The sequence below is a fragment of the Sceloporus undulatus genome, chromosome 3, assembly GCF_019175285.1.
Source record: "Sceloporus undulatus isolate JIND9_A2432 ecotype Alabama chromosome 3, SceUnd_v1.1, whole genome shotgun sequence".
In the NCBI taxonomy this organism is placed as follows: Eukaryota; Metazoa; Chordata; class Lepidosauria; order Squamata; family Phrynosomatidae; genus Sceloporus; species Sceloporus undulatus.
In genome coordinates this window covers 213,103,678-213,123,148 of record NC_056524.1, presented here as the reverse complement: position 1 = coordinate 213,123,148, position 19,471 = coordinate 213,103,678, and the positions used below count along the sequence as shown (strand labels likewise).

The 19,471-nt window shown below is 40.6% G+C and overlaps 2 protein-coding genes across 5 annotated transcripts in view; both read right to left on the bottom strand.

Moving 5' to 3' along the window:
* The window catches only part of ZFYVE27 (zinc finger FYVE-type containing 27), a 668,411-nt gene that overhangs the window by 500,234 nt on the left and 148,706 nt on the right, over positions 1-19,471 (bottom strand). The gene's annotated exons all lie outside the window — the stretch shown is intronic.
* The window catches only part of LOC121926117, a 36,116-nt gene continuing 18,836 nt past the window's right edge, over positions 2,192-19,471 (bottom strand). For both annotated transcript variants that reach the window (XM_042458787.1, XM_042458786.1), the window contains exon 2: positions 2,192-15,245. In XM_042458787.1, the coding sequence (XP_042314721.1) occupies positions 10,520-15,178 (4,659 nt within the window). In that variant the 5' untranslated portion in view covers positions 15,179-15,245 and the 3' untranslated portion in view covers positions 2,192-10,519. The remainder of the gene's footprint in view (positions 15,246-19,471) is intronic.

Sequence of the window (19,471 nt, the reverse complement as noted above, 5' to 3'; positions counted from 1 at the left end):
TGCCACAGACAACACTGCCATTACTTATTCTGGTCTTATTGCTGTGTGCCTTCAAGTCGTTTCTGGCATATGGTGAGCCTATTATGGGTTTTTCTTGGAAATATTTATTCAGAGGGTTTGTTTCCCCCCACCCCCCGAGGCTGAGAGCATGTGACTTACCTAAGGTCGCCCAATGGATGTCATGGCTGAGCTGGGAATCAAAACCCTGGTCTCAGGAGTTACAGTCCAATATTCAAATCACTATGTCACAATGGCTCTGGTTGTCTTAACCCATTTAAAAAGACTTTACACTTACACATTTGGAATCCATGGAACAATAGTTAAGAGGAGCTGCTAGAATGTACTAGAATGTAACCTTTATGTTCAAAAATTGGTAAATGGTTAGTGAACAAAAAGACTAACAGTTGCATGCTGAAAATAGTTCTGTTCAGTAATTTCCTTGAAAGAAGCATCAATTCAGCTACTCTCAAGGATACACATGTTCTAGCTTGTTGCACTGACCCATGTGTTGAGCTCTTTATTAATAATCAAGCTAGCCTTTTCCAAATTCAGTGGACCCTTGTTATACGCTCCCCGTGTATAACAAAATCCGTGTATGTTCAAATCCCATTAAATATAATGACATAGCAAAATAGTGTCCCTTATAAAAAATGGAAAATCAGGGTTTGCTATTTGAAATGTATACTTTTTTTGAACATTTTCAAAACCTGTATGCTTGAATCCGTGTATAAAAAATCTGTGTATAAGAAGGGCCAACTGTATCCCGATTTACCTTCTGCTGTATAGCTAGAAGGTACTGCCCTATTAATGAGTGGTGCAATGGTGTCTCATAAGCAAGTGACAACTTCTGCTTCTTTTTGTCCTTGAGTGGAAGCTGTACCAATTTTTTTGTTTGTTCGCTACTCAATCTTAACTTTCCAACTAACAGCATTACTGGCTTTGACAATTAAAGTCACACAAGACTGCATAGACTAGAGCACTGTATGTGTACACAATGTACACACGCAAACACCTTTGATGTTTTAAGTGGAAACATGGCAGTGGTGGTGGGAACTGAAGTAGCTGGACTTATTTGAGACTTGCACTTGAGATCAGTGATACTACCACCATTTGGCTTCATCACAGATACTTCCTACACCTCAGAAGAAAGAGTACTGGTAACTAGTTCAAAAGTAGGCTAGAAGGAGCAGCCATTCCTCTCTCTCACATTTGTACCATCAACGTAAGGCAACGAGGAAGGCTCAAATGCATAAAGTCTTCTTGGACTGGAAATGATACCAGGATAGATAGAAAGAAAATAGGATAATATCAAACCAAGCATAAGATCTAGATGAAGGCAAGCATAGAGTGGAGAGGCTGGTAGCAAAGACTATCTGAAATTGTGCAGTAATGCAACACAAAACAGTGGGATGACTGGCTTGTGTAGACCCCTCATGAAGTGCATGTAATTTCTTCACGATAGTCTACTAGGGCTGGTGAAGAAAAACGTCTGATGGCCATGTTACAACTGTGTTAAAGTGCTAATTTCCCCCATTAAAACTAAGGCAACATTCAAGCTCCAAAATTCCTAATGCAACTGTAAAGTATTTAGGGAGGCCAAGTCAGAGGCAGCAATGAGTGGGATAGCAGCTAAGAAAAACATCTTCCAAGCCCTTTTGCCTACTCAGTAGAATATCCCTTCCAAGTGAATATGGCTTTATAATTTCAGAAAGCAACCACAAAGATTGCCCATGAACTTGCCTGGTATTTACCTATTAAAGCAGTGGCTTGCAAAATATTTCCTTCTTCTCAGCACATCATTTGAAAATTTAGTATACCAATTTGTTTTGTTTTACACATGTTCATATTTTAGTAACAACTTGTCCTTCTAATGCAAAGGGCTATGCTTGCTTTGATGACACTGTGTGTGATATCTGACAACTCCAGCCTCACTTCATATTCAGCAAAACTGTAGCTTTTAAATAGTGCATTTTTAGAGAAAATGAAAGATTGCACCAGTTGCACATTATGAAAAGCATAGACACCAGAGCAGGATTTAGCTTGTGCAGTAACTAGAGCCTTGGATAGAAAAAGCCTTGGTCTCTTTCAGGAAAACATGCAGGGCTAATTATGGTATTCTGGAATGGTGTGCATCTTTTCTGCAGACCACTTGGAGGTTGTAAAGCTGTATCACATCACACCAGTATTGATATAAAAATGTTTAATAAGCTGCAATAAAGTAATGACCCTAGAGCACACGGGGTACATAAACAATGCATAAAGAGGAGAAAGCAGCATGAAAAAGAAGCAGAAGAAAAAGTCTAAATCTCATCCGGGGCCCAGTGATCAGTAACAAGAACACACAGTCTTCCATTGTTCAAGAAAATAAAGCACACAAAAACACTCAAAACGTGGAACTGTCACAGAAGCAATTAAAATTTGGTGAAAGTTGTTCATAATATAGACCTTGCTGTTGTAAGCAGATAGGCTGAACAGGTAGAAAGCAACTGAACATAACGTGCTTTTAAGATACATTTTAAGATGCATTTTGAGTGAGGTATATAAAACATTATCTAATGACACAATTCACCAACAATTCACAGCAGACACATTCTTTTTCTAAAATCACAGCATTTCCTAGTGCCCTGAAAGTAAAATAAAATGATAGTAGGATATAAATCTTCCACTTGATTACACACTAAATTTGAGAGATGTGCAGAGAATCAGACAGACTGGATGAATGGAGGGAGAATGGAGTCCACAAGACATGGTTCTTCAGATGTTAGAAAAGACTCTTTTAGAGAAAGCAATTAAAATTTACCTGTGTGAAACAACACATGAAGAAGACAACAACAATGAAGGAAACTCTTAAGAACAAATAGACACATCTGTGGGCCAATTGTGTGCAACACATTGATGAAGGATCACTCAACTGAGCAGAAAGTTTATCTTAAAATTTTGGGAACATCCTTGTAAAAAGAGCTGATTGCAGAAAATCACAACCACTACCCTTCAACAGCATTTGAGAATTGTACAACAGATACAAGCCAGATCTACTGTTTGACTGGCAAGAGAGGATGCAGTCAGAGGAGGAATGGTTAGAAGAGAGAGACACTATCACTTAGTTTCATAACATGGGTTCTTTATTCATTTACTGTAGAAAGAAGGGGGGTTCTGAATGACCAATGTAAAGAAAAAAGGAATTAGGAACTTCCACACTTCCCTATATTAAACAAGAAAGGGCATGGAAACATCATAAATAAAACAGAATTATATCCTAAACTGCATGATACAATGTAGGGCAAGTCAAGAGGGTGGAAACAAATGGATATTAATGATCCAAAAAAACAAAACAAAACAAAACAAAACAAAACAAAACAACAACAACAAAACAAATAAAGGTAAATTTAGAGAGAACCCAAAGAAATGGAAAAACATGACTTTTGAACTTTGCCCAGCAGGTGGAACTTAGTGTGGCGAAGAATTAGTTTAATCTTTTAAAACTGATGGGCACAGCAAGTAGCAATCATATAACACAAGAGAAGGTGTCAATTCAGCTGCAAAGGGGAGAGAAGGCACCATCATGCTTTCTGTGTATGCCACTGGCACTGCCCTCATACTACGCCCAATGAACAAACTAGGATGGACTTACAAACTAAGGACTTCTTGTAGTTGTGCATAAATATGCAGAGGCTGAAACATAAGCTGTACCTTCCTCTGTGTAAGAGCCACTGAAAAAAAGCAGTTTTAAACAAGACATGTGCACACATATGTACAACCATCCTTATCAGGACTTTGATACTGGTTTATCAGTGAAAACATTATTACTAAGATTCTTATTGCTCACTTATACGGCTCCCAAAGGTACAAAAACAGGCAGCTTACCCAAAACAGTGGCAGCTGGGAATTTCAACTTGTTTCCACAGAAAACAAGATTGTGGGGGAGGGGGAGCATGTAATGCTTTTACTCCAGTTTGACATAACTCTGAGATGGCAAATCTGTCTTGCTGTCTTCACTTCAGACTGTAGATGAGCACCCACCTGAGAGCACAAAACATGGCTGGCATACTGGTAGGGATACATATCTTTTTTGGCCCTTACAAAGGGGAAGAATTCACCCTGTCTTTTGTGCAATGACCCCTGCCCCCTCAAAACTAACCTGGTGCCAGAGCCTTCCTCCAACATGGGCATGTGGTGGCCAGTGAGAGAGGCAGTGGATGGCACAGAAGAATCTTGCTGTTATCTATAGCAAGGGAGATCCTAGAGGATGCCTCTGTCATTGTGCATCTGGCAATAGTGACACATACCAGATGCTTATCTGCCACTCCTTGCTCTCCACCAGCCACTAAAAGGGGGGAGGGAGGGAGGGTAACAGATGAAATGGGAGGGGAAGGGAGGAGTACTGAGTTCCACCTGGCTAGAACTGTATGGCTCATCACCCTCAACCATTTTGGTACACAAAAATATCAGGGAGGCTAGACTACAACAATTCTCTCTAATACCTGGTATTCTATGTGGAGAATATACACAGACATGTACACACAGAGAGAGCAGCGGGGGAAGGAGTACAGAGTTGTCTGAGTCTGAAGTATTCTGATCCAAACCGATTTACCATCTCAGTGGGAACTAGGACTTCGATTTTGCAGCATAAATTCCAGACCAGATGCCAGTCTTTCTCCCTGTGTCCAATTATACCTTGAGTAAGAAACACTCCCCCCCCCATCCCATGCTACTATACTGCAAAAACCAAGAATCATTAGCACAAATTACAGGAAATAAATATTATAAAAATATTTACATTATTATTCTTCCATTTTTGTGACTGCCTGGGGAGAGAAGGCAGTATTTACCCTGCACCTAGGAAAGCATTTCAACTGCTAGTTGGATGCTATGTTAACACAGCACCTACTTTTCATATACATATTTATACACTCATATACATATATGCATATATTCACATTGCATTTGAAAGGAATACACAAAAAGCAGATTCTCAGAAAATGCTTGATAGCACTGCAATGTAAAAAACCAACCTAGGGTCACACAGAAGTAACAAAACCATTCAGACACCATTCATTTTCATTATTCTGTGAGAAACAATGATTCAGGGACACAATTCAAAATAGAAACGTTTTAAGAAGACCTTCCTCTCAATACAAATGAGAACTCCTGAGATCGTTTTTGGAAGGAATAATGGGGCATTTTACAACTACATAGCTAAATGCAAGAACAGAAAAGAAAATACATGACAACAAAGTAACCAGAAAGCATAGGGTTATATACACCATCATGTGTGAAAAACATGCAAGCTTTTGTTTAGCCATTATTGGTGTCAGGAGAGACAGACATAATTTCTGTGCAGAAAAAACAAGGATGTGCCAAGTGGCTTAAAGAAGTTTGTCAAGGAGTTCTTTGAGAAAACAAACTGTGACAATGAATGGGACCTTCCAGGCTAGGTGCCTAGGCTACTCAATTCTCACTCCTGCAGAACAACTAGGCAGACCAAAAGTGTGGGGACAGTAACAGATTAAGCAAGGACAGAGAAGGGTTTTACAGGTTAGTGAGACACCAGTCTGTAACCCATTGACTAGCTTGTTCAGATTTCAAAATGCCTATTTTTTTCTGTTTGGTGAGTCTACAGTAACTAGTGGAAGAGAAGCCACTAAGTGGATAGTTCTGTTTAAAATTTTACAGGCAGCCACACATTTTCTAAAATCCTTTCTATATTATTTCCCTTTGGCTCAACAATTCCTTGCCAATCTGCTGTGTTAGAAGCACAACTGGTACACAAACTCACATCCTGTCTGAATTGCTCACATCCTATCTGAATTGTGCTGTGGGTGCTGAGATGGCCAAAATTCAGGTGTTTTTAAATACCTGGTTTTTAATTTTTAAATGGAGACAAGTTAGTGCCCATCTCCCATGAAGAGAACAGGGGAAAGATCCTTATCACAAGAAGCCAAGAACACAAAATATTCCTGTGAGCAGAAAAATCTGCCCAAGAAGACCCTGCACAAAATCATAAATGCTTAATGGTCAGCCTTAGTAACAGTCTTATGTGGCGCTAATATATTATTTGTTGTTGTTGTTGTATGCCTTCAAATCGTTTCCTACTTATGACAACCCTAAAGCAAACCTATCTCAGGGTTTTCTGGAGCTGAATGTGGGACTTGCCCCAGGTCACCCATTGGGTTTCCATGGTTGAGCAGGAAATCAAATCCCTATCTCCAGGGTCTAAGTCCTACACTCAAACCACTACATCGTGCCGTCTTCTTTAACATATTCTGCAGATAGGGAAACTTGAAAAGGGAAACCAAACCATTTTTACTATATAAAACACATGTATGCTGCCACCATTTTGACCTGGAAAGAAGAGCTTTAAATAAAATCTCCACAACTGCATCAGCCACCCAGCAACTATGAAACAGAGTTCAAAGCTATAGCTGAAACAAATACTGTTCAATTTGTGGGGGTTGTGTACATCTGTGTGAAAGTACGCCATTAGTTTTTGACACTGTGTACAGCAGTTGGTTGCCCCAGTAATAAAAGACAAGACAACCTTCATTAAACAGCTAAAAGCAAAAATCTACACAACAGGAAGAAAAGCATCAAGAGTTTGACCATGAATAGGGTTACTGGGGGAGAAATAGAAGCATGAGAAATGGAAGCACTCTCTGGGAAGAAGGTTCAGTTGATCTCAAGGGGCATGGGAAGCAAGGGGCTAGAGCTAGGGGATGAAATAAGTACAAATAATAAAGAGTGGGCAACACAGCAGGTTATGAAAAGAATCCCACAACAAGCAAGGGCTGAAATAGTCCATTCAGTGTATGAGATCTGAGAAAGGTTAACAGCAAAGCAACTAACAGCAATCTTCAATAAAGAAAGTCAAGGTTCTTCTACCATGGGGGAAGATGATGTATTTTTAAATATAAAGTAGGAACAATAAAAGAAAGGCTGAGAACAATGATAGACCACAATTTCTGAAGAATGGAAGATGGTACTGAATGACGTCTTATTCAATAAACAAGGTCATCCACATTCTTCTTGGAGTGCCTTAGTATGGAATCCAGAATATCCAAGCAACTTTGATTTGACTATGCTTGCAGACCTGGCAGCAGGGTTCTCACAAGTAGGCTGGTAGAAGCAAAAAGATAATCATGAACAGAGAAACTGTAAACTGAATCCTTTCTTTCTAATACACTGAAGAGAGATATTACAATAATACATTCACACACACACCCCATGCTTCTTGTTCCTATACTAGAGTTTTAGCTTTTCAGACCAAGAGGTGGAAGTAGTTTATAACATCACCAAGTCAGAACTGTACTACAGTCCTCTAATATCATAAAGCACCTACTTCCTCTGCACAGGGCGATGGGAGAGGCCTCTATTTATTCATTCACAGATCACCAACCTCTTCACCCAGCAAAAGCCTAAGGGGAAGCTAGGGAGGACACAGGGCATGAGGAAAAGCTGTGTATGTTCTAAAAAGAAAAACTGAGTCCAGGCTAGATTATTTTTACTTAAAAGGGCTGAGAACCAAGTGGTCACCATCATAAAAAGAAAAAGAGGTATCACAAGGGAAGGGGAATGTTTCTGCAATTTAAAATGTGGGGGACAACATCTCTGTATGCCAGTGACTGACTGAATTCTGATGCACAGAATTCAGACTCAATAAACATTTCAGTCAGAGTATAATTTCACTTTAATATTAGCAACTAACAATTGCTAATATTTAAAAACTTTTATTTACACTGCTTTCAGTTATTTGGGTAATCTTTTCTCCTTCTGTACTTCAAAGGTACACAGTCCAATGCTTACATAGAGAAGAGTTGCCTTGACAGAAGCCCCTGGTATTTGAACCTAGGTCCACGTGCCCTCTCAAAAAACAGTGAGACAGCAGATGAACCAAAACTAGTAGCACAAGCAACTGTCTCAGGGCCTGGGCAAAACTTTGCAAATATATTCTAACTTCTCATACTCAGGCAACCTGCCCATCAAGCAGGTTACACAAAATGGGGACAAATACAGAACTCAAGCATATTACACATGTCTTAAAAATTATTTTTTTAGACTAGAGGCCACACAAGAAATAGGACAGCAAAAAGTGGTAGAAAGGTTTTATTAGGTGGTGTTTGGATCTGAATCACTAGCTGAAAGTACCACAAGGTGCTCCAACCACCCAGCATATTGTTAGGAAGCAGCCCTGGGTAGAGGGAGCAGGAAGATTTACACATCTGTCGATGTAGAAAGTTAGAAAAAGGAGAAATGAAAATTTGACAAGCTTGCTCCTCTCACTCACACATACAATTTCACACACTTCCTTAAATACCTTTTAATACTCCTGGTGGAATGTCTAACACACTTGATAACCACAGTTAAGATAACAATCAGACAAATCTGTATCAACTGTATCAAGTGTGACTTAATGTTTACAACAATTAATTTTATACAGCATGATTTAAATGAAGAGAGAGGAGTTAAAAATTGATGATTTAAAAATATTTCATAAAAAAGAGTCCACCCTGATGTGTCTTATAGCTTTAGTGCACCCTCTCAATCCACAACCTTGGGTGAGCAGGAGGGTTTTGCATTTTCAGAAGTCAAATTCCAGTCTCTTTGATCAGTGGAAAAAACAAAACAAAACTATACAGCTAGTTATCCATTTTCTGCCTGCAGTAATGAGCTTTGGTATAGGAGTGCCAATGCTAATGCAACCTCCCTCCTTTTTAAAAAATAATCAGTTTCATCACACCTAAACCATCTTCATTCTTTCTGAAGAGTTTCTCTTTCATTTTATTCAATATATTATTCATCAACTGAAAAGACTGGCTCAAGCCAGTTAATATAATGTGTAAAATATGTGTTTGAATACGTCAATCTCAGATGGTATCCACGGAGAGCTATTCTAAAAGGTCAAGCGATTCAAAGTCCTCTACAGGAAGCTCTTGGGTGCCACATACAGCTAACGTGGAAATTTGCACAGGTTTCTAAGCAAACAGCTTTGTCTTGGTTGTGGCTTAAAGAGAAACTAGAGAAATAAATAAAAGGCTGGGTTTTGCCTCCCATCTGCAGCCTCAGAGTGGAAGCAACCATAGTCAACCAACAGATGGGTAGCATGAAGTGTACTGCACAGGACGTTTCCTCTGAGAAAATGCTGCTTTCCTCTTCTCAGATCCAAAACAAATGTTTGCACTTGGAAGGGGACTGTTTGCTTTCAAACAGGTTTTCATACAAATATCTTGTTTGATGAGAGATGGCTTCTTGACCTTTACAGAATACACTTAAACTTGGAAGGTGAGGACAAAAAAAGTTATGTGAAACACAAAGGAGTATTTGGAGAGCTAAGACTATACAGCTCCTTAGAACAAGACAGTAGAATCTGCTTTAATTTAAGCTGCACCCCACTATGCTTGTAAAAGCATCAGATAATTCCAGATACTATCTCATTCAGAGGCAGCATTGCTCCATTCTGGTTTTTTTAAAAAGTTTCTTAAGTATGGAAAAAGGATTTGCAGCAACCACATAGAGAAATAAAACAAAGATGCCTACAATCGAAAAGGGCCTTTAACTGTGGGCATTTCCCAACATTGGTTTTTGCAATGTTCCATCTTGAGACCCACATAATAAGATGCAACCAAACATCACTTAGAATTATCTATTTCATGCTGAGATACGAATTTATCCAACCATTCTCCAAGGGTATTCAGAAATGAGTCTCAGAGTAAAATAGGAAGGAATAGAACCATTCTGAAGTGTTCAGATTGCACTTTAAAATACAGGTCTTAAGGAAATGACAGAGGTGGCAGGAAATGCGCTTATGGTATAATAGAAGGCAATTAATTCTCTTGCCAAGCAAGCAAAGTTGGCCAGGCATGTTGCCAGCTTTTGAAGACATTGCTGAAACAGTGTCATTTCAACCCAAGAGCCAAGTTAGGTAACAGCTAAACCCTTAATCGTAAAATTACATAATATGTTCAACTGTAAATACCTTAATAAAATACATTATTATGTCCTGTGAGTAAAGAACAGCATTGAAGTATGAAAACTATTTGGGTTGGGGGTTTATAATGCCCTTCTCAGACTAAACAGTGTCACAATACTTCAACGCTTCAGAGAAAGACAATGCTCCTGCATGGACCACAGCAGACAGGTTGGCAAGGTCTATGAGATGGGCATGAAAGTTGGTTCTCTTTCCACGACAGTACAAGTGCTCGTGCATTAACTATAAACTTCCAGCCTTTAAATCATACAGACTAATTTATTTATTAAGAGGATAAATAAGGCACTGTACTTTAAAATGAAACTGCCTTGCTCCTAGTGCAATGCTAGGAATTTTCAGAAGCAGTAACTTCCCTTCTCAGTAACAGAGAAGAATGTTGTTTCTCTCTGGCTGCAGCACAGCTAGGGAACTCCTCAGAATCAGTGAGGGAAGGAAGGCTTTCAGCTACAGGCTTGCCTTCCCCTTTGTTCAGAAATGGATTTCCTTAATGCATGAGAAAGGGTTTTTACAACCAATCTCCTGTCCAGCCTAAGCCTGTTACTTTGCATCCATCCGTCTACGTTTGCTGGGTGGAGAGTCTTTTGCAGCTCTTGTCTTCTTCTTGTTCTGGTCTTTGCTGTTCTCCTGTATTTGTTTCACTGACTTTGTCAGAGCTTTGCCCCTGTTTGCCTTTTTTGTCAATGCTTTAAGAGACCGGCTGAAGGAGTCTTGCTTCACTTTCTGCTTTAAGGGCTTAGCTGGTCCTGATCTGGAAGACTGGGGGATAGTTTTTTGACTGGTGTTCACTTTTGCTTTCTGGGTAATAGACTTCCTTTTCCCAGGTTGTGATTCAATCCGTTTCTTTGTCTTCTCATTCCGGGATGCATGCATATTCTTCTTCTTCACAGCTGGCTGCTTCTTGGTAGTAGGCGATTCCACATGCTTCAATTTACTGCCTTTCTTAAGAGGGACACTTTCTTTGCTTGAAGAGCTCTGGGACCTGCTGCTTTCATTCAGTGCCTTGTTTTTCCTTTGCTTAAGATTGCCTTTACACACATTGTCTTCCTGTGATCTAGCTTTCCCTTTTTTCACTTTTCCTCCTTTTTCAGACAGATTAGATTTAGTAGGGAGTGAGGAGGCTTTGACCTGCTGGGCCAGTTTTGGAGACATCAGAGGTTTAATGCACAAGCTCTTGCTGCTTGTCTTGCTTTCATTTGATGATTGCTTTGCCACACAGTCATTCTTCTCCTGTTTGACCATTCTGCGGAAGCCATGAAGTTTGCCACGTAAATTGGAGTATTTCCTCAAGATTCGTGAGCTGGTTTGCACTGGTGTGCTAGCCTGATGCTGGGCTGTACTAGCCTCAATCCCATTTTCCAAACTTATTTCCGAAGAGGGTATCTGCTTTGGAGTGGCAATTTGCTCTGACTCAGTTTCCTCAGTGCTCTCTCGAAGCTTAGCCCACAACTTTTGAGTCTTTATAGTATTTTTTGCTGGAATCATAGCTGCAAACTTCTTCAGATGTTTTTTTAGACGTTCAGCTTGAAGTGAGCTTGGATAGGAAGAGCAACCCTTTTGCAGTGGAAGCTTGATGGGGGGGATGTCTCCTGGGAGACGGGTGTTCATCTTCTTCACAATGACCAGAGACTTGGTTTCAGTTGTTTCCATAAACCACTTACATATATTGGGTAAATCAAAAGCTTTCATAAACAACATCTGAACAGGGGAGAGCTTCTGGACTTCAGTAGATCCTTTGTATTTCCGAGTCCTCTTCTTGCTTTTCCAAATCTCTTTGAGCTTGTCAGATTTATTTTTGACCTTTGGAGCTGGCTGGGCCTCCTTCTCCAGCTGAATCCAACCTTTCTGGACTTTCATGTACTGGGAATTAAAGTTAGTGATGAGTTCTTGGTTCTCTTCTTCAGTGCACCATTCTACAAAGCTGGGTTTGTTCTCAGGCAGCACCTCCACACTGCTAAAGTCAATAGTGTCTTCATTTTCTGCATTAGCGTGTTCTTGTACAGTTTCTTTTTCTGGTATGTTTTTAGAAGCAGTGGCCACAGATATTGGGACAGGGCTGTGTCGCAAGTTATAAAACTGGAGGGCTGGCTTCTTGTACTTTACTGGCTTCTCGGATGGTGCATTCTTGCTTCCGTTCTTACCAGCAGGACAAGGGGGAAAGCTAGTCCCACTTTGGGTGTGCAACACATTTGCAGTATTCATAGTACTTTCAGAGTTCCCTGGAGCTTCTGGATTAAAATCTGTTTCCTTTTCCCTTTTATCAGAGGTTCCTACTGGGACATGAACACTTCTCTTGTCAGAATTAGCCTCTAAACAGATTTCAAGCATTGCTCCTGGCTTACTTTTGTTACCTTCTTCATCCTGGCCTTCGTCTATTACAGTCTCTGTTGTCAACATTGTTTTGTAGGTCTGCCCCATTGTGATGTCACCTTCCTCACCTGTCTGTGGCTCCAGAGTGTTTGCTATGTCATTGAGCAGAGTTTTATGGAATCCATCACTCGGAACACACACAGATGCTGCCCCATCAAGATGCACCTCCCTCTTAAAACGCTTAGTGCCAGGATTTTTAGAAAGCTTAATCTGTAGTTGAGGAAGCTGTAGAGAGGTGGAAGAGCTGGGCTGCTCAGTATTGTCACCTATAGGTGATAGGGATTGCTGGCTTCGAAGACAGCGATCAGATGCAACTTGAAGTTTTTTCTCCCTTTTTCGTTTTTTGTCTAGGTTTGTTTGGAAAGAAGCCTCCTCCTTGTTACTTGTTTTTGATATTTTGACCATTGATGGAGTATTGCTGTCAGCTTCCTCTTCCCCAACTGGCTCACTAATCTTAACTGTATTTTTTACAGTCTCCTCACCCCAACTGTCATCAGTATTTGAAATAGGCAACACATTTTCACCCTTCCTAGTCAGGTCTTTGTCGTTCAGGCATCCCTCCAAACTCTGAGAACTTTCAATACTGGTTTCAGTATTATTAATGCTTTTATGTGCATTAGCATACTGCAAACTGACAGGGACCTCTGTTGCATCTAAGTTAGAAAGGGACTGGGGAATTTCTGAATCCACCTTGTCAGGTACAACCACTGAAGTTTCTATGGAAAGAGTTTCTGAAAGCTCTGGGTCAATATAAGCAGGAGACTCAGTAGCTACACTCTCAATTAATGCTACAGGGGACGCTACACTTGAGTCAGCAACAGCTTCCCCAGGACACACACACGGAGAGATAGGGAGGAGATCTGCAGGAAAGGACCTACAAGGCTCCACACATACTAGCTGGGCAGCAGGTTCTGTCTGAGGCTCTACAGGAGACAGTGGTGGCTCTATAGGAGAGAGTGGTGGCTCTACAGGGGAGAGAGGTGGGGGTTCTACAGGTAGTGGCAAGCCTGCAGGAGAAGCAGGTTCCTCTAATGGGGGCAAAATATCAATTTTGTTTTCAGGTTCTTCAGATGTCATCAAGTCCAGGCTAACAGGAGGCTCCTGGTCTGTAGGAACTGAAGGTTCTTGGGTAGTTATGTTTTCCAAGCAGAGAGAAGTTTCTTCATCACGGGCAGGTTCTGAGACACAGAACAGTTCAGAACTGGATTCATTGTTACTGTATTTATTAGGCTCACTACTCTTACAAGACTCCATGTCACTAACAGCTTGTTGCACAGTATCTGCATCAGTTTCAGCATGCATCTTCCCTTCCCTCAGTTGCAAAGAAGAAGGGTCAACAGTGATTTGAAGTGAAGACCCAGAGAAGCGGCTTTCTTCCATATGTGGAACAGAGTTGGGAAGTAGAGAGAGATCCACTGTGGATGCTTCAGTAGAACTAACATATCTCTGCTCTAAGAAATTGGTCAGAGGAGGGACACTCTCAGCCTGGCATGGTTCAGCTGTCTTCTGAGTTTTTTTGTTGGAGGAATCTTCTTGAGGGAGGACCACAATGGAAGAACTTTGATCACCATCAGCACTCATAGCTTGGGCTGCTGCCAAGTAGTTATCCCCTGGAAGAGTGACCTCTTGACAAGGGCTTGTTAGCACCTCAGTCCATGGTTCTAAGGTGTTTCCACTCTCCTGTACATGAGAGGCTTTGGCCAAGGTGCGAACAGTGGGAAGCTCACAGCATTCACCATTGTAGTAGTACCCACGTGTGCTCTTCCTTGCTGTCTTCCTAGACGACACTACCCTCTTGCTCTCAAAGTGACATTCTGTAATTGGCTGGCTAATATAAACAACATCACATTGGTTATCATAGTCATTTATTCTCAGTCCTGAAGATCTTTTATTCTTACGTGTGCTTTTGGTGGAGGCTGAAATGCTCTTAGGCCTAGAATGTCCATTGGTAGCTTTGTGGTGGACCACTGGCATGGAACCAGTGGGCAGCCAGCTGTCTTTGGCATTCTCCACATGAGTCTTGTCAAGAGAATGCACATGGTAGCTTCCCTTGCTCTTCCCTGAAGCTTGGTGATGGTTCTCTACCTTCTGTCTCATTTCTTGGTCATTTATTTCAATATCCTGGTGCAGAGGGGCTTTGGAGCTGCATTGCAAAGCATTCTCCTTGTCAGCTCTGCGGGGTGAACTTGTGGTGAAAGCTGACTCTCGGTTCTCCTCTGGAAAAGCTTTGAAAGCATTCTTCTGAGAGCCCACACGACACTCCAGACTATCTTCACTAGTATTTACATTTGCTGCTTTCCCAGCAATGTAGCTTCCCAGTAAAGTTCTGTTTTGCATCTGTTCTTTGTCATCGTCACCTTTCCTCAACCCCATCTCTTGCTCACTACCAGGAGTCTGTCCTTCTAGACTTTTAGCAGAGTGATGAGAGTTGGAAGCAGTGAGGTATCCTTGAGTGGGACTATCTCTGGGATTTGAAGAACTTGCTCTGATATTAGGAAGCTCAGGGAAATCTCTTCTGGCCAAAGAGATGCAGTTTTCTCTTCTGTCAGTAGATTTGAGATCAACAGCCTGCTTCAGGGCATGGCATAGTAGGCGCAGGGAGCCATGAGGCCCTGACTGCTCTGGGTCCAGAGATGAAGGGAGCTTTGATTCAGAGCAAGAAGGTCCAACGTCCTGGTTTTCAGTGTGATACTGGCTACAGCCAGAGCTACAAGTGGATGCATCCATGCTTTCAGGTCCAGGTAACTCACATCCAGTCTGTACTTCAGTGCATATGTCGTTCAGGACACGGACGAAGTGCTTCTGGTGATACGTGCACAGTCTGACCATAAATTTTTCCAATGGAGATTTCTGCTGGCCAAGACAATCTATTGCTATTGCATCTGCTGCATTCCCACTAGAGAGAGGAAAAGAGAAAGAGTCAGTTTAGTAAAAAGAATGGGAAACAAATCACTTCACTAGTGAAAACCTTTTACTCTCTCTTTTTTCTGCCCCCTAAAGTGGTATGCCCTGAGCAAGCAGCAGCTCCAACTGTCCTCACTGAGTGGACAGTTAAAACGCCAAACCTCATATTAACAAGGTTGTTCCTGTCATCTCTCTCCAGTACTCTGACAGTTCATCTACAGCCCACTGAAAAAATATCCAAACAAAAGCCTATTTTCAGTTTAGCCTTATGATAAGAAAATCTGTGCTGGGAAAAAACAGCTTGCACAAGCTAGAAGAGCAACAGCAATATTCCATCCTTTCCTAGCTTCCCACTAAACTTTGCAGTGGCAAAATATGCAACCACAAAGGGATCAGACCTCTTTGCAGCAATGGAACACATGAAATAATGATTGCCCAGCATGCACGTTCCCACAAGTAGATAATTGTCATCACCTTTGGTATTAAATTATCAAATGATCACCAACTCTGGTGATTTACTGGGGGGGAATGGTTGAAATAAATAAATAAATAAATAAATAAATATGAATGACAATCGTCCAATAGATGTACTCTTTTAACTGCCTTCTAAGAGCAGAAGCATAGGGAAAGTGGTGTGTCTTTTTCTCTGTTCCAATTCTCTAGAATTAGACTAAAATGCTAGTAATACCTGCTTTTAAAAATAGGTATACTTCAAGTAGCCCACACTATACCTTAACAGAACATACTGTATTAGCAAAAGAAATCAGCTCTTCTCCTTTCAACATCAGCTGCAACAACTGAATTTTAAAAATGGATTTGCAACAGCTATTTGGAATTATCATTAGCTTGTTAGTTATGGAAGAAACTGGCAACCCAAAATAGAGCAAGCGGGTGGGGGATGGCTTAACCTGCTGGTGAGGACAACTTTGTGTTCCCCAAACAGCAAAGCTCCTATAAGCATTCTGACAAGGATTAGTCAATTAGTCAATCTCCTGCATGGACCCCTGCCCCTAAGTAAATGGCCAAGCTGTTCACTATTTGAAGATGTATGTAACTGTCTAATGGCCAAGTTTCTAGCAGTCATCCTAGAAAAATTGCAGTGATATCTAATGACAGTAATACAATCAACATTTGGGTCTTTCATAGGTGTTTGAAAAACACTTCTCTCCCACTAATTCAATTTTTTAAGGATAAATATTGTCCCTATTTTGGACTTTTTCTTTCTGTTGTTCTTCAATTTTCAACAGCACCTCAACTGTGTGGGCATAACCAGCACATCCAATTCCTAGTTACAACCAGAGCAGAACTACTGAATCTACTCTGAAGGTTATGCTAGTATCTATTCCAGCTGTGACTATGAATTGGATTTCAGTACCTAAAACAAGATACTCAGCTCTTGGATATGCTCATGGGCTAGACAAATAAATGCTACTGCAATAATCTGTGGAGTTCTTTGACAAAGCAAACAGAAAGAGAGTCAGAAATACAGAATATACCCCTGCACAGGAATTTCAGTTTAACCTTGAACATGTCAACACAGAGGCCATCTTCATTCACAAGTTACAATGGAACATGGCACCTCATTAAGTATGCTAAGTGTTGCAATCTTAGGCAGAAAGCAAATGTGGTTAATGTGAAGTCAAAGGCTGTCATGGCCAAAATCCGTATTCTTTTTGTGGGGTTTTCGGGTTATACGGCCGTGTTCTGGAAAAGTTTATTCTTGACGATTCACAAGTGTCTGTGGCTGGCATCATCAGAGAATTCTGGCATGGGAGTGAGTGGGGTATATTCCACATTTACTCCCACGGCAGAATTCTCTGAAAATACCAGGCACAGATGCTGATGAAACGTCAAGAATAAACTCTTCCAGAACATGGCCACATAGCCCAACTCCCCCCCGATTTAGAAGGATGAACTCATATCTGAAAGGAGTAAGAATATGGTTTCTTTTGCGACTTTACTCTCTTCCCACTTACTATGCAAATTTCCATTCTCTTCATCTTAATACTCTCTTCAATGGCAAGTTACTATATTCAAAGTGAGAGGCTAGCTCATGAACATACATGCCAGATATTATATAGAAAGCAGTTGCATTTAAGTGGCATGTCTAGCAGCTAACCAATATCTTTTGGTGTCTTAGAATGGGCTTTCTCCAGCCTGCTGTGGGACTCTAAACTCCTCTTACCCAAGGGCACATGGGCAGTTAGAAGAGTAGGAGTAGTAATCCAAAACATCTGGAAAGTCACAAGTTTAGATGTTAGTAAACTGTGAACTATGACAAATGGGCAACTAGGTTCTGGATTCCCAGCAACTTTATGTATCACCTGAGAAAGTCATGTAAAATTAGTGACTCCAGGCTTCCCCAAGCACTTCAAGAGTGGGTGCAAATAAAATCCACAATATTTTTTGCAAAAGCATTATATATCAAGTCCACAATATGGAGTGGGACTACCTTTTTTCAAGAAAGCAGCATCAATATTTTTCCAGAATTTCAACAATATCTTTGTGGTTTGGTAAAATTCATTCTTGGTTTGAGTCTCAGTCATACAACTGTGCATTTAAAGTACAAGACCTGCAGTACAGCCAATTAACAATTTTATTGACACTACAGTTGATTCAATTTCAGATGCTTTTATTCTTCTTCTGTTGACTCTTTAACAACTTCATTTGCACTTCATAAGCAGCTGTCCCAAAATGACAGTGCTCTTGAAGTAAATAAAGTGCACTGGTTACCTTTTCCCAATATTATGCCATTTTTCTTTACAAAAGAAGGAACATTTTAAACAAATGCTCCAAAATAACAAAAAACAAAAACAAAAACAAAACACCCTGAAGAGTAAAACTCACCTAGATTTAATCCTGGAAAGACGTTCTCACATGATGAATAATTCTTTCCTGTTTTAACTTATCTATTCACTTGCACAATGCTACCATATCTAAGTACTGAGGGAGAATGGATGGGGTGTGGCTCCTTACCAGCATTTCCTTGATATTGCCCAACTTTTGTAAGATCCTCTCTCATTAATTGAAGTAAACGGAGTCTAGGAATATTTGGAAGACTAACCCAGTAATCGTATACATATTTATCTAGAAGTCAAACTGAGTTTAATGGAACCTACTCCTACCTAAGTAGTTGGTGTAAGTGTACTTAGGATTGCAACCTCAAGAAGTCAAATATCATTTATTGAAATAATTAATTAGAAAGTGTTTAAATCGGACTGGACAAAGTGTATAGTCCAAATGTCACTGGATGGTAATTACTAGCATTCCACACCACTGGCTATGCTGGCTTCAACTGATGGGATCTAACGACATCTGAAGGGGCATACTTTATGCATCCTCTGATGTAAAGGAACAAGAGATGTGTTCAAAGCATTATTTGACTCTGCTTAGATACTACAGTAATGGTTTATTAACAAGAATGAGTATACAGATGAGGATGTCCACCAGGTCACACCCAAAGAAGCCTCCTGTCTCTGACAGTGCCAGCATCATGAGAAAGGATGGCTTTCTCTCCTTTTCCTATGCCAGCATCATGAGAAAGGATGGCTTTCTCTCCTTTTCCTACTCTGGTCTTCTTTGTTCACTGTCCACCCACATCTGTCGTGACTCAAAACAAGAAAGTTGCTTCTCAAGCAGGTGGGAGAGAAGTGTGGGTGACAAAACTAAAGCTGCATCCTCTTTCATGATTGCCAGCCGATTAATTAAAGAACCATTGTACATACAATTTAAGAAGCTGGAGGTCACTTGCGGCAGACTGAACCACATTGTCTCCTGAGTTTGGGGCCCTCATAGCACCTGATACAGCTTTTCCAAATCAGTTATCACTGCTGCTTATTCCAGCTTGAAAAATCAAGGGGCAGTATCTGTCATTTGTACAAACATAACGGTTGCCATGCAACTGTCGCAGTGCCACAATTAATGCTTTTCAGAATTTGCTGGGCTGTAGAGCTATTTGCATAGCTGGATGCTGAAGCATGTCTATTTGCACAGAGCTGTCATTGGTTGCTATTCTGTTCTCAATTAGTATGTGTGCACAAATCCCTAAATGTACATATCAAGGCTAAACTGTTTGTTTATTTTTGTTCTAAAAGATGCAAACATTCTAATAAAGAGCATTTTAGAATTCATAAGAACTGACAGTCATTTTTAAGGTGGGGAAAGCTTAAGATACAGTGGTAAGCAATAATAACCATATGTTTTGATGGATAATTTATC